This window comes from Pteronotus mesoamericanus, unplaced genomic scaffold (genome assembly GCF_021234165.1).
Source record: "Pteronotus mesoamericanus isolate MK-2021 breed Mesoamerican mustached bat unplaced genomic scaffold, CSHL_Meso_final contig_182, whole genome shotgun sequence".
NCBI lineage: Eukaryota > Metazoa > Chordata > Mammalia > Chiroptera > Mormoopidae > Pteronotus > Pteronotus mesoamericanus.
Window position 1 is genome coordinate 6166364 of NW_026555078.1, and position 19721 is coordinate 6186084.

The 19721-nt window shown below is 59.3% G+C and overlaps 1 protein-coding gene across 4 annotated transcripts in view; it reads left to right on the forward strand.

Moving 5' to 3' along the window:
* TTC7B (tetratricopeptide repeat domain 7B) overlaps positions 1 to 17837 on the forward strand; it is a 212326-nt gene extending 194489 nt beyond the window's left edge. For all 4 annotated transcript variants that reach the window (XM_054567150.1, XM_054567152.1, XM_054567153.1 and 1 more), the window contains one exon: positions 16901 to 17837. In XM_054567150.1, coding sequence (XP_054423125.1) covers positions 16901 to 17122 — 222 coding nt within the window. In that variant the 3' untranslated portion in view covers positions 17123 to 17837. The remainder of the gene's footprint in view (positions 1 to 16900) is intronic.
* The last annotated feature ends 1884 nt before the right edge of the window (positions 17838 to 19721 follow it).

A 19721-nucleotide genomic window follows, 5' to 3' on the forward strand; every position in this document is an offset into this window, starting at 1 on the left:
CACGGACGGTCCTGGACAGGGGACGCGGAGAGGGCCGCCTGGGCGCCGGGGCCGGGGGCCGGCGGGGGAACTGGGAGGTGCCAGGCTGACCCTCAGACACCTGGTTCTGGTGCCTGGAAGGGCGGGGCGTCCTCTCCGGAGAGGATCAGACACAGGGGAGGGGGATGCGCGCCTGGGCCGCCACACTGAGATGGGGAGACCTGGGTGCATTCAGCAAGAGCGGCCCCTGAGCGTGGGGCTGGGCGTCTGGAGGCCGGGCCTGGGTCGGGGGCAGCAGCCTGTGGGTGGTGGCTGACGGTGCAGGAGGGCGTGAGACTACTTGGCCTGTGACTCGCAGAGAGGAAGAAAGAGAGCGCCTAGGACGGAGCCCAAGGAGCCGCAACATCTGAGGGAAATTTGACTAATGAGGAAACTTAGGTGCTGACAATTTACACAGCTTTTCCACAGCCACCCGGCCAGGCCCAGCTGAAGCTGGGATTTGGGCCTGGAAATCTTAGAGGAGCGTGCACACACAACACACTCACAACACACACACACACCCCTTGGAGACCTGGCCTTGCCAGGAGGTCAGTCTTGATTAAATCTGCAATTGAAATGCTGGCTGATGTCCTTTCAAACGAAGGAGGAACAACAGCCCCCTCCCCACAGGAAAGCTTGCGGGACCTGCTGCTGCTGCCTGCGTCTTTCTCCACAAAGGCAAGAGGGAAGTGTGCCCCCTGCGTGGCGGGAACAGCCTCCCCCTGCAGGCACCGCGCCTGTCCACAGCTCCGCTCAGCCCCTGCTAAGCGCTGCCGGCATCCAGACAGATGCATGGGGCTGGAACCAAAGCTCCCTGTGGGGATCTCCCAGAACAAACGAGAAGCCAAATCTGCTTCTTCCTAAGACAACATGCGGTTTTTCCAGGCCTTTCAGAGCCAGGCGGGTCAATTGAGTTATAATTGGCTCTCTAATTAGAACTCCCACAAGCTGTTAAGTTCTTTACCTGCTGCCTGGCATCTTACACGCAGGTGACAAGCCTGTTTCTGCCTTTGGAAAGATTAAGGAAAGCTGGCTACAGTCTTATCTTTCCTGCTGACAACAGTCCCCTTAAGCCACCCCCTGCCATGCCAAGACACCCACACCCACCATGAGGAGGACAGAGGACACAGTGCATTTTACCGGTTTACAAGGCTTGGCTGTAGGGAATGCAGGCTGCGACCGAATGGGAGAAGACAAAGCCCCCGGCGCCATCGTCCTGAAGTCGGAGGTGTCTTGAGGGTATTTCAGTGGCACCTTACGTGTCCCCAGGTTGAGTTGCCAGATGACAGAAGAAAGTGCGTCTCTTGTCTCCCTTTTTGGATCCTCAACCCTGAAGGAAACAGTGTTTTTGTGCAGACCCCCCTTGGCCATCAGGACAGCCGTGTGCTTTGGCCGACGGGATGGGCGTCCTTTGGCACCGGCGCCCCCTGCGTGACATGTGGTCTCCGCTGGGCCAGGCCTCCTGCAGCTCCTGCTGCGGAAACAGGCGCAGGCAGTGGGGCTAGACCCGCAAGCACCCCCCACCCACCCATGCTTCTCTCTCCCCAGCTCTGCCTGCGGTGATATCCTGGGCACCTTGAAATCAGCCAGGTCGGGTATTTACACCATGGAAATTGGCAAATGCAACACATCAGAGCTTCCCCCCGCCCCACAGAGGGCCAGTTGGCCAGCACACCAGTGGACTCACACATCCACGTGGTTTAACAAGGTGGGGGTGGGAGACAGTGCACGCGGACAGAGAAGAACACAAGTGTCCCTGACTTGGGACTTCTGGAGTGGAGGGTGCTCATGGCCCAGGTACATCGGAGCTCACCTTGCCACTCTGGGTAGACACAGAAGAGCTGAGTGGAGGCCCAGGGGAGAAGCAACAAGACTTGGAGTTGTCCGGGCAGGTGGCAAAGAGGGGTATATGTTTGGGAAACATTTTGGAGGAAAAAAGACCCATGTTTAAATTCTAGCTCTGTCATCCCTTGATGATTTGCATGGCCTCGGGCCTGTCACCACGGGGCTGTCAAGAGGTCAGATGCCGCTCTGAGCACCTGCCCAGCCTGTGAGCTCGACCTGGCAGCTGCTAGTTCTCGCCTTTCATTCTCCGCCCACCCCCCTACACCCCGCCAGTGGCTTTGAGAGTGACGTGTGAAGTGCGAGGCTCCCCCCCCCTGCCCCACCCAGAGGCCGTGCAGAGTGGACATGGGGTCTCCCCTGGCCCTGCCCTTCCCCCTTCTTTGGAAGACAGAAAGGGCTCACTTCTTAGCAAAGCATTCAAATCACAGGGCCGGGGGATGTCCAGTTGGAGGGCAGGGAGTCCCAGAAAGGCTGAGGCCTGATCTCCTCAGCTCCTGGGGCGGGTGGAGCCCCCGCTCCCCCGTGGGGCACCGCTGGGTGCCAGCGGCCGCCTCTGTGGACACCAGGGATCAGGACAGTGTCCCCTTTCCCAAATCCACACCGTGTAGGCGTCACGTGAGCCTGCCCTCAGGAGCAGCATTCGTTGTGGCTTTAATTCACTCTCCGTTTCCTCCATCTCCCGCCAAGGGACTGTTTAAGCCCCTCAGGGATCCATTTTGGAGCTTCCTGCACAGGCGCGTGGCGGAGAGCAGGCTTTAAGCTCCTCGCTGGCCCTGGCCCATTCAACGGCAGGCACCGGCACACACCAGCTCAGCCCCCGGCACCTCCGTTCAGAGGGGGGCACACATCCCCGAGCTCTTCCCACCGGCGCCAGCGCCAGCACCAACGTGTGAGGAAACGGCCCTGATCTTGACGTTGATTTGCTCCATACTGCAGTGGTCCAGAATAAGAGCTCAACTGTTTAGGAAAAGAAAGTGCCAGGCTCGGTCTCTGTTCCATTCCTGCAGCGTCCACGTGGCTCCCAGTGGCAGCTGCCCCAGCCCTGGGCCCTGGGGGCGGGGGAGGGGCGGGGGCCTGGGGAGAAAGTTTATGACAAAAGCCCAGGGGTGAAGGTTCCCATTTCAGAGCAAACGCCCATTTCCCTTCTCTCCAAACCATAGCTTTCCCGCACTGTGCGTGACGCGAGGCCGTGGGTGTGAGAGATGCACTGTTGGGTGGAGTGGGGTCCTGTCCAGCAAGCCCTCCACCCACCTTCCTGCCTGGATTTCACACTGTGAGTCCTCTTGTTATTGGAGGGCAGGGGGAGTTTCCAAGGTTTACCAGTTCCCATCCTCCATCCATCACAAAGTATCTTATCATTTCTATCTGTTCCTGTTTAAAATGGAAAAAGAGTTGGTGCCAGACCCCAGCAGGGAGGGGGAAGGTATTTGCCAAAGTGACCACATTCCCAGTGGCAGGTAGTGAGTCACCCGGCTTTGGTGTCCGGTGGGTCGAGAGGAGGGTCCCCCCTGCCAGCGTCAGCAGGCACAGAGCATCCCCGGGCGGGCCTCAGGTGGGCAGCCCCGGCAGGGCCTGTCCCCAGCAGGAGCTGGAAGCCCTTTGCCTTTGCTGGCAGCTGCTCATGGACCCGGTGTTCTCCATGAAATCCAGGCGGAGCCTGCGTCCCAGGCAGCCATCAGGGACGGGGCCTGGGTGCCTTGCTGGCGGTCCGCCCCTGCGTTTTCTAGATTGAGGACGTGAGGCCGAGAGAGAACGTAAGGACAGTCAGCGGTGGGTCATGCAGCAGGCTTGGGAGGGCATGACCTCTCACTGCCTGTCCTGCCCCAGGGAAGGCAGGGCTTCTCAGTGGAGATGCTGGGACAGCCTTTTGCTTTCGGTGGCTGGTGACAGATGGTCAGGCCCAAGAACTGTGCCACCGCCCCCCCACCCTTTGCCCCATCTGAGGACAGGTCGATACACAGGCTTGACGAGGGTCTGTCAGGGTCATTTGAAGGGACCTCAGGAGTGGGCCCAGGTCCCTAGGGCCCGCCCATTCTTGGCTCCTCCCAGGAAGCCCCACAGCTCAGCTCTGCAGGGGTCACGAGTGAGTTGTTTCTCTGACCACTAAGAACCTCCACTCCCCGTACCTTCCACCATGTCCTCACCTGCCTCGGCGGAGCTGGGTGGCCACCTGGGCTGCTGTCCCTGCCTGTGGAAGCCAGATTCCAGGGCCCCAGGGGGTGGCCGAGCCTGCAAGGGCCCCACTCACTCACAGCCTCCCAGAGGTCCGCCACCCCTCCCTCGCCCCCAGTTGGGCCTCACAGGCCAGGAGTGGAGCGCCCACAGTCTCTGTATACACCCCGGGCTGCGGCAGCCCGCCCGGAGGGCGGGGCGCTGGGAGGCTGGGCCTCAGCTCCCCAGAGGATCAGCACCAAACTTTCCACTGCGTGGATGGCGCGGCCGTGGGGAGCACCAGCTTCCAGGCCTCCCTGTGCTGTTGTCTCTGCCGGACGTGTTGTTGGGGAAAGTGGATAAAAATAAATAAATAAGTCTCCCAGGGAGACATCTAAATAAGTCAACAGGAGTCTCTTCCGTTAGGGATGGAAAGTGTTAGCATCCACGGAAAGTGCGGGCTGGGTGTGGCAGGTCCCTCGGCACCAGGGCCAAACTGCGGCTTTTGCTCTGCTAAGAGCGGTCACGGATGCTCCTGTTCCCGCCAGGCCTCCGAGCCAGTACTCACCGCAGCGACAGAGCCTGCAGTGTAAATGGCAGACGGGGGCGGGAAGGCTGGAGATCCATCGGGAGTGCCACCAGGGACCGTCTCAGGCTTCAGAGTATGGGGGATGCCCAGTGTCCCCACATCTTTCTGGGACCCCAAGGCTTCCTCCCGTCCCCGCTTGGCCCCTCGCCAGGGCCTCCAGCCTGAGCCACACAGAGGCCGACCTGAGATCGCTTTTCACTGGCGTCCTTTGGGGTTGCCTAGGGCTTGCTCGATCTGACGTTCCCACTGTTTCCATTACGCCGTGCGCCGTGCAGAGCTCGGGAAGGGCTCACACGGGTGTTCCCGGGTGCGTTCTTGAATCCCCGAATGCCTTGCCTCAGCTGCAGCCTGCAGGGAGCTCGTCCCGCCCTGGGCACGGGACACGCCATCTGCCTATGGGCCTGGTGCCCCATCGTGGGCAGCCCAGGCATTGGGATGGAGGTAAAAAGCGATCCGACTGCCAGGGCTGGGGCTGGGGCTGGGGACGGGCAGGCAGGCACAGGGGATGGAGCGGGGGGCAGCTCCCAGCGCCCTCGCTCTGCTGCTCCAGGAGAGAGCAGACACCTCCTTAGCCTTCAGCGCTGGGGTCAGGGAGGAGCGCACACACGTCCATGCCGAGGTGTGGTCATCCTTCCCTTGTTAACGTCAGTCCTCCTCTTCCCTGCGTAGCCCGATCTCCACGCCTTTAGTTCTGAGGGACAGTAAAGGGACTCGGGGTCCCAGACAGATGGGTCGGAGTTGAGGAGGGGAGGCTGCCGGGGGGTACCTCATCTCTGCTTTGGAGTTTGACCAGTTGCCTAGGTGACCTCATCTTCCAGGAGGTTGTCGTCAGGCCAAATGGTGCTGGGATATGGGGGGCAGTGCGCAGGGCGGGGAGCTGGCTGCCGGTCCCACCCAGCATCCATACTGCGCTCCCCCCAGCCCCAGTCAGAGGGTGCTGAGTAGCTGGGTCCTCCAGTGGTCCCTGCGTCTAGAGAGCCCACACTCTGGCCCCCCGGAGTCTGGCAGCCACCATGCAGAGCCAGGCGGGTAAGCCGCAGCCCCAGGACGTCTCCCCCGAGGGGCACTTTTGTCCCCTGGGCAGCCCAGCTGTGAGCCGGGGGTCTAGAGGCAGCTGACCAGTGAAGCCCTCTTGGAATCGTCTCTGAGGCCCCTAAAGGCCCCACACCCTCTCTAGAGACCCTGATATCCTGACCTGGAGCAGAGAGCCCTGAGCGGGTCCCCAGGACACCTGGGTTCTGAGCTAGGCCCTTGCCGTCCCAGGTATGGCTTCCTGAGGAGCCTGCCCCACCCCGTTGGGGTAAAATCCAGAAGGGGCGCCTCCCCCCGAGAGAGCTAGATACGCAGGGCCAGACAGCTGCCCACAGGAAGCTCTGAGAGGCAGGGGCGGCAGCTTCTCCTCTGTCGCTGCGTGGCCCTGAGCGCTCACCCGACTCTGAGCTTCAGCCTTCGCATTTGTTTAAAAAGAGAGGGTGGGGTAGGGCCTCTTGTTATCTCTTCTGGAATGTTCTCCCTACGCTCCTTCCAAGGCCTGGCTCTGCTCCAGACCCTGGGCCTCCCCACGTCCCCACGTGAAAGACAGCCCCGCCCAGCTCCTGGAGTCCGCCTGGGGCAGCAGCCACAGCAAACCAACTCCTCCGGGCCCAGGAGAGCAGGGAACGTGGCCGCAGTGGCCGCCCATGCCGCTGCGTACCCAGCGCCTGGCTCGGCACTCAGTACGTTGGTGCCGGAATGTGCACAGGTGCTCAGCGAAAGTTTGTGGAAGGAAGGAACTAGACATAGCTTTGGTTGTAGCAGAGTGAAGGGGCCCCCAGCTGGCACCCTGGGACCTGGGGTGCTGGCCCTCAGCTCACCCCGTGATCTTGGCAGAGTGACTTCCTGCTCAGGTGCCCCGTTTCCTGGCTGTAAAATAAGAATCTTAGGCTGGCCCTTCTGGGAATGCTCATGTGTCCTTCTCTGCCATCCCTGACCGCCTTCTGGGTGCTTCTGCAAAGAGGGGACATGTTGTGGGGCGTTGGGACTGAGAAGCTGCTGGCAGGCTGGCTGTGGTCCCTCCCCTAAATGTCCTACCGATTCCCAGCGACTGTTTCCCAAAAGCCAGCACAGCCTGTGGATCTTCCGACACTGATGCTGAAGCAGCCCGTTTCAAAGAAATCAGGCCAGAGGAGCGCTGGGGCCGAGGGGCCTGAGTCGGAGAACGGCGCACTCGGAGCCGACTGCCCCGTCCTCGTCGCTGGCGACCACTGCCGGGCAGTCCATCGCTCTGCGAATTGCAGGGTAAGACCCTCTAGAACATTCCAAACCACCCTGGAAGAAGGCAGCTTTAAAAGATTCTGCGAGTCAGATGCCTTTATTTTAAAAAAAAAGGAAAAGCTACCCTCACATTTTCCTGGGCTTAATGCGCCTGCATCTGGACCCCCAGCGAGGTTTCCTTCAGGCTGCGTGTTAAGCAGCAGGACTCAGTGAGGAGGAGGTGGGACGTCTGAACTTGCCGTTTCTCTAAAGCCCTGGAGTGAGTGGAGGGAGTGCAGGGGGCTGTTCTAGAAGCTTTCTTCAGTTCCTGAAGGGCCGTCAGGTGAAAAAGGAGGGGACTTTCCTGCATGACTCCGGAAGACTCAGCAAACATCAAAGAGTAGGAATTAGAGAAAAGGGCTAATTAGGGCTCCACATTTTTTTAAAAAGATTATTTATTTATTTTCAGAAAGAGGGGCAGGGAGGGAGAAAGAGCAGGAGGGAAATATTGATGTGTGAGAGAAAAGAAACATCCTCTGCCTCTTGCACACCCCCAGCCGGGGACACAGCTCACAACCCAGGCACATGCCCTCACTGGGAATCGAACCTGTGACCCTTTGGTTCACAGAGTGACACCCAGCCCACCGAGCCGCACCAGCCAGGGTGGGCTCCACATTTTTAATCAACAGTTCAGACTGCCCACAGAACGTGCGGGCTGCCCTGGGAAGTGGTGAGCTCCCCGTCGCTGGAGGGTACAAGCAAGAGCAGGGGGCTGCCTGTTGGGGACGGCAGCAGGGGCCTGTGTGTCACAGAGCAGAGGCCCAAGCTCCCCCTCCTAACCCTGAGGATTTCTGCTTCCAGAGCTAGTGGGCTGCTGGCTTAGAAAAATAAGAGGTTTTTGAAACATTGAGTTTTATTTCCTTCTGAGTTGAGTTCAATGCTGGAAAGGTCTGGTCCCCAGAAAGCACATTTCTCCAAATAAAACTGCTGACCTGGAAAAGGGGCCCCAGGAGAGCACAGCCGCCGCAGCCAGCAGGCACCCTGAGTGAAGGAAGGTGCGGGCAGCCCCTGGGCGGGGGAGGGAGGGAGGGAGGGGCCGGGGGTCTCCTCCTCCTCCTCCTGGAATCCTCACCACCAGTTCACAGCATGCCTCTGAGAGGAGCCTCTCCAGGGCCCAGGCTACTGCCCCCCGCCCAGGCCCCAGGCCTACCCCCAGGCCCCCAACGCTGTCCCTGCTCCAGCTGCTTGGGGCACCGCACACCCACGCTTGCCCAAGGACCCTGGGGCACACAGTTTAGTATCTCAGCAGAGGAGTGAGGGAAAGAGCCACCCCGTGCTTAGGTCTGACACGTGAGCAGGGGCATAGGAGCCGTGGAGGACAGAGGCCTCAGGGATGCCGGGAGGTTTCCCAGTAGTGCCTCCAGCCCCATCAGGGACGGGGAGAGGCGGCTGCGGGGGGTGGGCCCTGATCGCAGCCTCCGGAGCCCTTCTCTGTCCTGGCCGGCCTCGGTCAGAAGGAGCTGCTCCCCAACGTAGCATCTCCAGCGCCTGGCCCTTTGCCAGGGGCTGCCCAGCGGCATCTTCCCTCCTCCCTTGCGCCCCCTCATGCTCTTCGGTCCAGGTCCCCAGAACAGGATGCCAGCAGCCCTTAGTTGCTCCGAAGGTCACCCTTCTGTCCCCCTCTCCCCACCCCTCAGGGCCAGGGGTAGGGTGGATGGGACTTGGCCACCAGCAGGGACACCGGGGCAGCCACGTGTTGCTGGAGAGAGAGCCACTGTCTGCACGCGTACCAGGGTGCCCGCTGTGCAACGGCTTAGGGAGGTGCCAGGCTGTCTGGAGAGGCCAGCTCGGCCTTTGGGGAAACTGTCAAATTGAGTAAAATGGCCAAAATGAAAAGGCCGGCTTCCTACCCAATCTCTACCCAAAACTTCTGACCTGCTGAGAGGAAAATGGAGTCGCGCCGGCTCCCAAGGGTCCTTCTCCAGGGCAACCTTGACTCGCTCCTGACCGAGTGAGAGAGGATGAGCTGCAGGTGTGCAGGGCTGTGGACGCCGTCGGCCTCAGCCAGGCCCCTCTGCTCCGGCTCCTTCGGAGCCCCAGGCCGGGTGAGGCAGGCCCTCCACGGCGGGCCTGGTTGGCAGGGGCACCCACACTCGGCCCCTGGCAAGCCCATGTAATTTCTAAGTACTCAAAACAAACAGAATGAGACACAAAACAGAGTCCACAGTGGACCAGGCCTCCCCCGGAGCAGCTGGCGTCCAGGTGGAGAAGCTGGGCGCTGCCCCCTCCCTTCTGCGGGCGTCTCCAGCTCCTTTTCAAGGCATTGCTGCAAAGCAGGGCGGGGCGCGGGGCTGCCCCCTCAGCTGCGCCCACAGACTGCTCTTGCTCAGACCGCCTGTGCCCGTGGTGCTTGCCCGGGAAGGACAGCGGGGGCAGGGGAGGAGGTAGAGGCTGCCCTGGGCTTCGCGGTCCCGTAGCTGCTCCAAGGAAATCCTTTCAAAGCCACGTCTCCTGTGGTCTTCTCGGAGTGGCACTGCTTTGCAGTCTATTTATAATCTGATTTAAAAGAAAACTGTTTCTGAGAACCACCACTACCACCCTGCTGCTCTGATCCATTGCATCCTCGGGAAGGAAAATGCAAACCCCTGAGCAGAAACGTGGCTGCAGTGCTGGCCTTTCTCATGGGTGCTCACATTTTAGCTAATGCAGACTTCCAGGCCAGCCAACCCATCGGCAGCCTCGGGGCGTGGGGGGCAGGAGTTCGTGTGGGGCCCCTGTTCCCTCTTGGGTTCTGGAAGCCACTCTAGGGGGCCTGGTAGTGCAGAAAGCTCTCCCTTGGCCAAGCCCGTGGGCCTGGCAAGATCAGCAGAGAGTGGCTGGGGTCGAGCACCACGCTCGGGGTCTGACACTGGGGCCCTTGCCGCGCGCCAGCGCCTCTCCTCCTGACACCGTCGGGGGTCCAGCCCCATTCTGCTGAGCAGGGCTCTTTTCCTCTCTGGCCCTGAGTTTCCTCGTGTGTAAGAGAGCGTAGGACCGCAGAGTCAGGAGGCGGGTTCTGAGTGTTCCTGGGGGGCCAAGATCCATGGTGCATGAGCAAATAGCCCTAGGGGTGGCCATGGCAACACATTGGGCTCTGTGGGGACAGAGCACCTTCTCCCGTGGGGCTGCTGTCTGCTGCCACCTGCGTGGCATCAGGCCTGGCCGTGCCAGGAGGACCACGGCTCCTTCTCCCTCCCCTCCAGGCACCTGCAGCAAAGCCTCGTGGGGGAAGAAAGATGGGGAGGAGCCACCTGGATTAACGTGGCGCCTATCCACAGCACAGGTGTGAATGCACTTCTTAATCAGTAAAGCATATGATATGTTGGCTGCAATCCCTTGTACACTAAAAATTAATGGAGCCTGGTGGGCTGTGCCTTTACCCAGCAGCTCTATCCATATTTTTGAAGGAGCCTCCCAACAGCCCTGCCCTAAGACCCCTCTGCCATCCCTGCAGTGGTGTGATAGGGCGGCTCCCTCCTAAGGGCGGGACAGAAAGATCCTGAAGGGCTCCAGTCCCCACCCTGGCCTTGGGGGGACCCCAGCCTCTGCAGAGCCAGAAGCTGAGCTGAGAGCAGGGCCACAGGCCATGCGGGGGGGGGGTCTGCAGCAGCAGCAGCCAGGCCCGATGTGGAAAGCGCAAGGGACTGTTCGTCTCCATCTTCCTGCTGAATGCCCGATTTCCAGACCATCAAGCCTGGGAACAAGCAACAGCCACAGGGAGAGGGGCCAGCACTGAGCTACATGACTTCCTTTTAGGGTGGCTTGGCTTTGGGTAGGATGCCTTCTTGCACGGATGTTATCTCCCTGTCCCCAGAGGGAAAAGCAGTGGTCCGTGACATGCCCTTGAGCCCAGAAGGGCTGACTTGGTACTTGAGCAGAGCACCACGGGGACATCTGAAATCTCCCAAGGAGCCTCTTGCCCTGCAGGCCTGCTGTTGGCCCGAGCCAGGGCTTGATGTGTCCCCCGAGCCAGGGCCGCAGCCAGAGGCCTGGGGCAGGGCAGCCTACACGGGGCGCCTGCAGGGCCACCCTTGGCATGTGGCAGCGGGCTTAGTCCATGGGCATCAACGATCACCAAAAAAAGACATGAGTGAGGAAGGTGCTAATGTCCTCACACCAGCCAAGTCCATTTTCTCTCATTTGAAATAACGGCTTAATCCCTTATTTCCAATTTGATGCAGCACCAAGAGCTCAATGTACAAAACACCTGATTATAATAATTAGAAGCCAGGCTCGGGAGGCTGTCTTCATTTGTGCCTGAAGAAAGGGACTACGAAGCTGCCTCCTCAGGGACTCCCCGCTCCTGGGAGGCCGCCCTGGCTGGCTTCTCTCCCGCTGCGGCCCCGCAAACACCAGGGCTGGGACAGGTGGAAGCTGGCTCACGCGTCCTCACCAAGGGAAGGGCAGACAGACGGCCTTGTACGAAGAGCGCAGCTGGTTGCACGAGCTCGTGGCTCAGCTCTGCGACTTGCGCTGCAAGGTGTCCCAGGCAGGCCTTGGAGGGGGCAAGGGGGAGCTCTGCCTGCCAGTGGCGCAGCCTAGTGCCCAGCACACAGCAGTCGCCTTGTTAGGGTTTTCATGGGCCCCGAGCTTTGAGAGCAGGCCTGTTTCTCACCCTCTTCTGTGTCCTCAGCGCGTGCCTGAGACCTGGGCGGTCACTCAGTGGGTTTGCAGATTTTGATATGGGTGGGAGGGCAGGCCGTGGTGGGACTGAAACGTGTCAGACGCCAGAACCTCTGTCTCCCGCCGGCCAGGAGGGCTGGGAGCGGAGCCGTGTGCCTCTGGCAGCGCGGCCGAGGGGCCTGTGTGACCCAGGCTCTCGGGTGAACGGGGATGGTCAGGGTCGTGAGCAGATGGGCTAGGACAGATGGCCCTCCAGCAGGGGGCCAGGGCTGGGATGACTAAATCTGGGGAGGTGGGAGGGGGCTGGGGGCTGCATCCTGCACATCCTCCGGGGCTGTCAGAGCCACCAGGCTAAACCGAGGCGCTCGTGTGGGAGGACGTTGGATCCAGCTGGTGGCAAGAACAGTTCGGTGCCAGCCTCAGGAGCTGCGCCTTTGATCCTCGGAGAGGGGAGGAAGCAGGGCTGGGGAGCTGGAAGGGAGGCCGGGGTTCCTGTGCCCGGACGCAGCCTGTCAAAGCCGGGGAAGGCCCCTCGCACAGCACAGGGGCCTGGGCGGCGAGTCAGTCCCGGCGGCCGGGCACATCCAGGTCCCGGCCCACATCTGGCCCACCTGCCAGCGGCGCTGGCGGCAGACATGGCCCGGACCTCAGCCCGAGCCCGTCTGGTTGCTCTCGCTCTGCGTCAGGTGTCTGAGCCGCCCCGGCTCGCTGGGGCACTGGGAAGAGGCCGATTTTTCACTCCCTTGCCCAGCCGAAGCTCGTGGCCCTGGCTTGTCTGGGATGTCTCCCTGAGCAGCTCCAGCTTTCGGAATTAATTCCACTAAACAGATTGCTCAGGACACTTCAAGGTCATCTGGAAATGGCAGCCTCTTCCCCGTATTCGGCTTGTAAGTCTGGGGGTGGGCTGGAAATTTCCAGGCCCACAAGAACCCTAGAACCTAGAGAACCACAAAGACTCTTAGCTGTCCAACGCTGAGGGTCATGGGTCAGGTTAGCCCTTTGGCTGGCTCTCTGCAGGCTTTTGGGGGGCAGGTAGACTCCCCCTCGCCATAGACCCTATGGGGAGCTGCGCCCAGATCCAGCAGCCTGCCCCTTTCTCAACAAAATTCTCAGCAAAAGGACTGGTGTCCTTGCCTCCACTCCAGCAGGGAGGGGCAGGTTGTGGAGGGTCTCGCGGGCCCAGGCCCTGCTCCACCTGGGTTTGCGCATCTCTTTGGCCCTCTTGCTGGTTAACAGGACCCCCGGGTCCTTCGGCACCTGTAGTCATCCCAGGCCTCACAATCATAGCCAGCCCGTGGGTACCAAAGGGGGGCAAGGAGCCCTCCCCGTCTGGCACGAATCTTTGGGATGCTCCCAAAAAGCAGACATGAGCCAGAGAAAGGCTGTGCCCTGGAGCGGAGGAGGAGTGATGAGTCCGGTTGGCGAGATGAAAGGGAAGACACAGCAGGGCAGGTGCCCATCTGCTGCCGTTCAGCTGTAACTGGGTTAGTGCCGGAGGGGCCCCAGGCTTGTCTCTTAAAGCGGCAGGCGGTGTCAGTGTGCTGGTGGGGAGACCCACTGGGGAGAACGGGGCTCACGCCTCAGGCAGACCTGGGCTGGCGGCAGCTCCACCCTCCTCGGCCTGTGACCTCGGGCTAGACTCTTGGCCTTTCTGAACCTTGTCTCCTTCAGTCTAAAGTGGCGACCCTGTGAAATGAGTCAAGAATAGGGGCCCAGCGTGGTGCCTGACCTGAGTTATAGTCTCTGCCTGCAGCCAAGTAACCTAAGAGCCTTATTTCTATCTTAGCACGTGTCTTAGCACGTGGCTTGACCCCCACCACCCATTTGCCAAACACCTGCAGTGTGTTTCTCCCTGCTTCGCAGACAAAAGGTTGTGTGTGCTCAATACCGTAGATGCACTGAGAAGGCCAAGCCTTCTAGGGACAGGACGGGACCCCACTTTGTTTTATAATCTTTCCCTGCTGCCACCACTGCCACCACCCAGACCCCTCCAACCCTCACTTCTGCGTTGGGTACATTGGAATGTTGTAGAGTGGGCGCCGACTGATCTTCTGGCCTGGGAGAAAGGAGGCAGGAACTCATTAGCCCTGTTGATTGCAACCTGGGAAAGCGGCCTCCCATTCTTTCCACTTGACCTTCACGTTGGGAAGCGAGGGTGTCAAGTGCTCAGATTTTCTTTAAAGGATCGGAGTGGGGAGAGCACCGCCCCCACCACTGTGGGCTCCCCCCACGGGGATTTCAGTCAGGCCCCAGAGGTAGGAGGTGAGGCTGGAGCCAGCCGCGTGCCCGGGGGAGGACACGGCCGCGGGGGACCAGCGTTTACGCACCTGCAGAACGGGACGGGGGCGCCTGGTGCATGGGGCGTTTCTCCCCCACATCAGAGGTGCTCCTCAACTGGGCGCTCTTACACCAGGTGCCCGTGGGAAATCGCCCTGGGGGTCCCCCGATGAACTACATGAACTGATGTGGGCGCCCAGTGCCTGGTGTGTCATGACCACTGTGAAAGCATTTGCTACTACTGTCATTATTAACAGTTGTCATACAGGAAGCCCGCGTCTGTCCGTGCATAACCTTTGCCCCGTTCTCAGCACAGTCCCCTCATCCCCTGGGTGGGCGGAGAGAGGCAGCCATGAGGAGGAAACCCCGCGCAGGCGACAGGGAAGCAGGTCTCTGCAGTGGCCTTGTGTGCGGCAGGCAGGGCTGGGAGCCGCCTACTGGTGGGCCCGCCCCGGGAAGGCAGCTGAGACCCAGCGGCCACACAGCAGAACCCAAAGGCCGTGCCCTCTGTGGCGGGCAGAGCGCAGAAGCCAAGGTGAATGCTCGCGGCGAGCGCTGACTTCTGGCCACTGCCCTTGTTCTAGAGCTTCTCAGGGGGAGCTGCTCCTCTGCCTGGCTCCGGTCGTCCTCCGCTCTGGAAGATCCAATCCAGGACCTGGTTCCCCCCGCCCCCCCTGCCCCTGCCCCCCGGGTTGGGGAACAAGGAACAGCTAATGTTTTCTTTCACTTTCCCTCTTGGAGATGGTAGAGCTGGCCCAAGCCTGCGCCCCCATCAGGGGAGGACAGCCTCTGTCTGCCGAGACCGCCTCCACCTGCTCTCCCCAGGGGGCTCCCTGAGCGGCCTCTCCCCCGCAGAGCTGGGGTACATGGAGGAACACCCCTCCCCCAACAATGTCACACGCGGCTCTGGGGCCCGTGCCCTGCCTTCCTCACGCAGCGCGTCTCAGAGGCCAGAGCGCTTCAGGGCGGACCGCACCTGGTCCCTCGGCAGCACCTGCAGGCCCGCTGCTGTGGCTCTTGCCGCGGCCGCCCTGCGAAAGGCACGCGTGCGCCCCAGCACGGGCGGCTCTGCTCTGAGTGCCAACCCACTGACCCTTGCCCCTTGGTGAAGTACAGGCATGAGGACATTGGGGGTGACTCATCCATGCCACCCGAGCCACGAAAAGGAAGTGCAAGGCTTTGTGGAGAGATTCAGGGTGAGATTTACCACATGGTCGGGTGAAAAGGCCAAACACGGTGAAGATGTCCGGCTTCTCTCGGAGAAGTGTCCTGCCTCCTGTGGTAGCTCAGCGCACGGCGGCAAACGCTGCGCCTCACAGGAGGGAGTGGAGAGGAGGGGACCGTGTACAATGTGCAGCCACGGGTTTGGCCCAAACTTCCAGGGAAAAATCCAGGGAAAATTTTAATTTTTTATTTCAATTTTTAATTTATTTCTATTTAGATACTTGTTTTTCATATTATAAAGGAATTTTAGCACTTATTTTTTAACATATTATGGCACAAGGCATTTTATGTAACAAGTACAAAAGTAGAGTTAACACTTTTAGCACATAAGCCTAAATAAAAGAATTAAAAACATTTATATAGATATATAATTAGTACTACCCATGTATAATGCACATCCTTATTTTTCCCTCAAAAATCTGGGCAAAAAAGTGAACATTACACATGGCAAAATATGGTAGCTAGTTTGTGCCCAGCAAAGTAGAAGAAATGCACTTAGATTTCTATCTGCCAAGGTGAAGAAGACAGTTACACAGAGAAAGGCAGATCACAATGAATGGAATCAATCATGTGTCAGTTCTTTGCATGGTAACTTTCTAGGCTTTCGAGATACATAGATGAATTCAATTTAAAAAACTAAAAGTTTTCATTCAACGAAAAAAAATCTCGAAAACAACCAGATAAGACAATTATGATAGCAAATGAATATCAACCTTCTACAAGGCTTATAAACAAAGTCATGGGAAGTATTTAACATCAATTATTATTGATGAAATGCAGGATTCAATAAGGAGGAACAGTCTGCACTTACAAAATGAGCAAAAATAAAGAATAATGATAGTGGGGGGCAATAATGTGCCAATTATTTGGAGAACCCTCAAAAAGTCATATCCCCTGATCTGATAATGCCAATTTGAGGAAAATTGGCTGTAAAAGAAGAACCTCCAAATGGTTGTCAAGCTGGTTCCACTGCCCTCATCCAGGACCTCTGAGGGCCTCTCGGGGGTCTCCAGGCCCATTCCCATCGCCCTCCCCTGACCCAGCTCTTTCTTTTTGCCTGTTTATACCCAGAATATATGCGTGTTCTCAGTAGGGTTCCATTTAACCCAAGATTTCCAGGGCCAGCAGGGATCACGCACCGATGTTTCCCTCTCCTTCTCCTGCCCTGCCCCCTCTCTCAGAATAAATAAATAAAAACCTTTGAAGAAGTGAAGAGGCACGAGGAATCTATAATAGCAGAGACTGAACACACCCTGAGTGTCTCCCCGGTCAGGGCGAGATTGGTCCAGGGCGTGTGTGCCCCTCGCATGAAAGAGGACAAACACGCCCGTTGTGGGAAAGTGCAACTTGGAAACGTGGTAATGATAAAACATTTGGGGACCGACACATTGCGATTAAAACTGAAAAGCAACAGCCGTGCCCGGGCTGAGCCTGAGCTGAGCAGGAGACAGGGAGGTTAGGGGCTTTGATAGAACAAGGGACTCTGAGCTAATGTTAAAACTTCTGTTCTAATTGTTGTGATAATAATGCCACGAATAGCATTTCTTTAGGTTGAAAAAAAAAGGGAGGCCCCTCTGTGCGGGCAGGTGTGAACCGCTCCATGCGGGACAGCCGCTGACCGCGGCCGTTCCCGCGGGTCCGCTCCTGAGTGTTGGGCATTCAGACGGACTGTGGGATTGCTGTATTTACCATTCAAACCTGGCTGAATTTCAGAGGTCTCCTTTGGTTCGAGCGACTGCTTTGAGTCTTGCCCCCGAGCGCAGGGAGAAAGTGAACTCACTGGGTGCCCAGCCTAGAGGAGCTCCATGCTGCCTCCCAGGCACTTGCTGAAACTCAAGGACACACAGGAGCCCAGAGCTATAGACCCTCTCTGACGTCTGTCCCTCTGTCTGCTGCCTGCAGGCGCTGATCCTGCATCAGCTGGGCCGCTACAGTCTGGCGGAGAAGATTCTTCGGGACGCAGTGCAGGTGAACTCGACGGCCCACGAGGTCTGGAACGGGCTGGGCGAGGTCCTTCAAGCTCAGGGCAACGACACGGCAGCCACCGAGTGCTTCCTGACGGCCTTGGAGCTGGAGGCCAGCAGCCCCGCAGTGCCCTTCACCATCATCCCCCGCGTGCTCTGAGCAGGCGCCCGCCAGCCTCTCGGCCCGGCGCCCCGAGGGGGCGGGGCTGCCGCGCCGAGGGAACCTGCGACCGCTGCCGTGAACTCACCAAACGAGCCCCCCATGCCCGCTCCCCCGACGTGCGTTTCTGTTGTTCCCACCAGCCCAGCGATCATTTCTGAATCTACTGACATTGTTCAAAACGGATTATGTGCCATATTCTGTTAGTTGACATCTGAGTTTTAAGTAACATGATTATGGAATTAATCAGCAAGTGTAGAAGAATATATTCCAAGTTAAAATTCAGTGGCAGAACAGATTATTTTTATCGGAGCTGTAAAGGAAGCCGTTCTCGCCTCCTCACCCCGCCTGCCCCACCCTTGGCCCAGAAACCAAATGTGAATCTTCTTTTCCCCACCTCAGTGCTAGTCCAAGCCAGGACACCAGCTGACAATTTCTTGGTTTTGTTGTCAATAATTGTACCATGTGATCAATTACTGTCCTCACTTAGAACAAAGCCTGAGTCCAAGAATATTTATATTTTACCAATATATGCCTGTTACCAGAGAAGGAAATATGAGTTATTTAAGTTTAACTTTTTTATGTGAATTCAGAGTTTATTTATCAATGGAAATATGTACAAAGAAGCTTCAAATGGAATATTTACCGACATTCCTTATACATGACAGACACTTGGCTAAATGGGAAGATGATGTTAATAATAAAATGATTTTTAAATGGACTTACGGCCTGTGTCGTTCATAAAAGCCCCCAGGCCCGAGAGAGTCTGCGGCTCAGGTCCCAGGGCAGGGAGCTGTGCGCTCCCGGGGGCCACTCCGGATGGGTCAGCCCTTGGCCCCAGGAGGCCCTGCCCTGCTTCTAGCACGGGAAGTCGCCTCTGCCAACTCCCGCCAGTTATCTGGGACGGGAGCATGTGACTCAGGCCTGGCCAGTCAACATCCGGCATCCACTGGCCTCCTCTGCCCCTGAGCCCCCACCCGGTGGCCCTTGCCCAGCCCCCTCAGCATAGCCAGTGCTGGCCAGGATGGGCAGTGAGGCTCGACTGAAGGCCACCCGGTGCCCGCTGCCCCCCTCTTCCGTACCTCCCCGCCCCCCTGCCCCCACAAGGCACCCCCTCACTGCTCAGTTCCCCCTTTCCTTGTCTCCACCGGATTCCCTGTGGTTCTTCTCTTGCATGGTGGGTGTTGTCCGATTCGTGGGCGCCAAGCACAGTGGAGAACAGGGTGCCCAGTGCTCTCAGGCCTTGTGCAAGGTGGCCGCTCGGGGGCCAGGCAGCTCTTGTCACTCCCCGTGCCTCTTCCTCTGTCCCCGCCCCTCTCCCCAGGTCCTGTCCCTGTCCCTGAGTCTGAGAGCAGCCGCACGCCTGACCAAAAGCCCCTGAGACCTTGACCAGGTCCTGTCTCGGGAGGTGGGCAGCCAGCAGGGCCGGCAGGACCCCACGTGCACCCCCGCCCCCACCGCCACACGTAAGCAGACAGGCGTCCTCATGCGGCTGCCCCCCAGAGCTCCTGCTCCTGCCCCCAGCCTTCCTCCGCTCCCACACTCACGGTCACTTCATTTCCTGCTGCCCCGCCCGCGCTCAGCCAGATGGGACCAGGAAAAGGACATCCTGTGAATATCTCAAACAGGCAGAGACCTGCTCTGGACGGCTTTTGGGGGCCAGGCCGAGGCGCCCTCCTCCAGGCGATGCCCTGAGAGACCCTTTCCACCTCTGCGCCTGCCGGGGGTGACCCTCACTGAGTCACTGTCCCAGTCTGGGTCTCAGGGTCCTGTGAGGACAGGCACCCTGGCCCAGCCTGCCTTCCAGACTGAGGTGTGAGTCAGCAGGCAGCTGAAGGAGCAGGGAAGTGCCCGGAAGGGGATGCCAGCCCACAGGACCACCGTGTGTGGCCCAGAGTCAGGCCGCACCAGGACCCCTCCCGAAGGCTCAGGCCCGGAGCGGGGCTGAGCGTGGGGAGGCACAGGGGGTTGTGGGGTGCCTTCTGCAGGTCTGTCTGGAGCCAGAAGCCAGGAGGTGATCTGGGCTGCCCACAGCCACCACGGCGCTCCTGGCCGCCCCCATCTTCTGCTGGGTGACCCCTGACCCCTGAGGACAATAGGGTTTCCTGGTGACCACAGCACTGTGGGTCACACCGATCTGGCTGGAAGCCCAGCTCTGCCTGGTCACGTCACCGCCAATGAAAAAGGGCCTCCAGCTCCTCTCTCACAGTGGGGGGTGACACTTCCTCTTACAGGGCTGCTGGGCATGTAATGAAGCGCCTCGCCTGGGCCCAGGGCACCCTGCAAGGACTGCCAGGGGAGAGCGGTCCAGGGACACACCGGGGGGCCCTGGAGCAGGGCAGGAGGGCACATGCTGGCTCTCTTCTCCCTCTTCTCACACACGACTATTGGCAGCGGAGTGCGAAGCCACGCGGTGACTCCCACTGCAGTTCATTCATTTCCTGCTCTTTGTGCAGAGGAGGAGGAGGCAAGGGGTCTCGGCTGGGGTCCTGCCCAGCCCACCGTGCCAGGCTGGCAGGGGTGCATCTGGTGGCCTCTCCTCACCTTTGCCTTCTGGGCCTCAGAAGGTTGTCCTCAGGCCCTGGGTCCAGCCACGAGG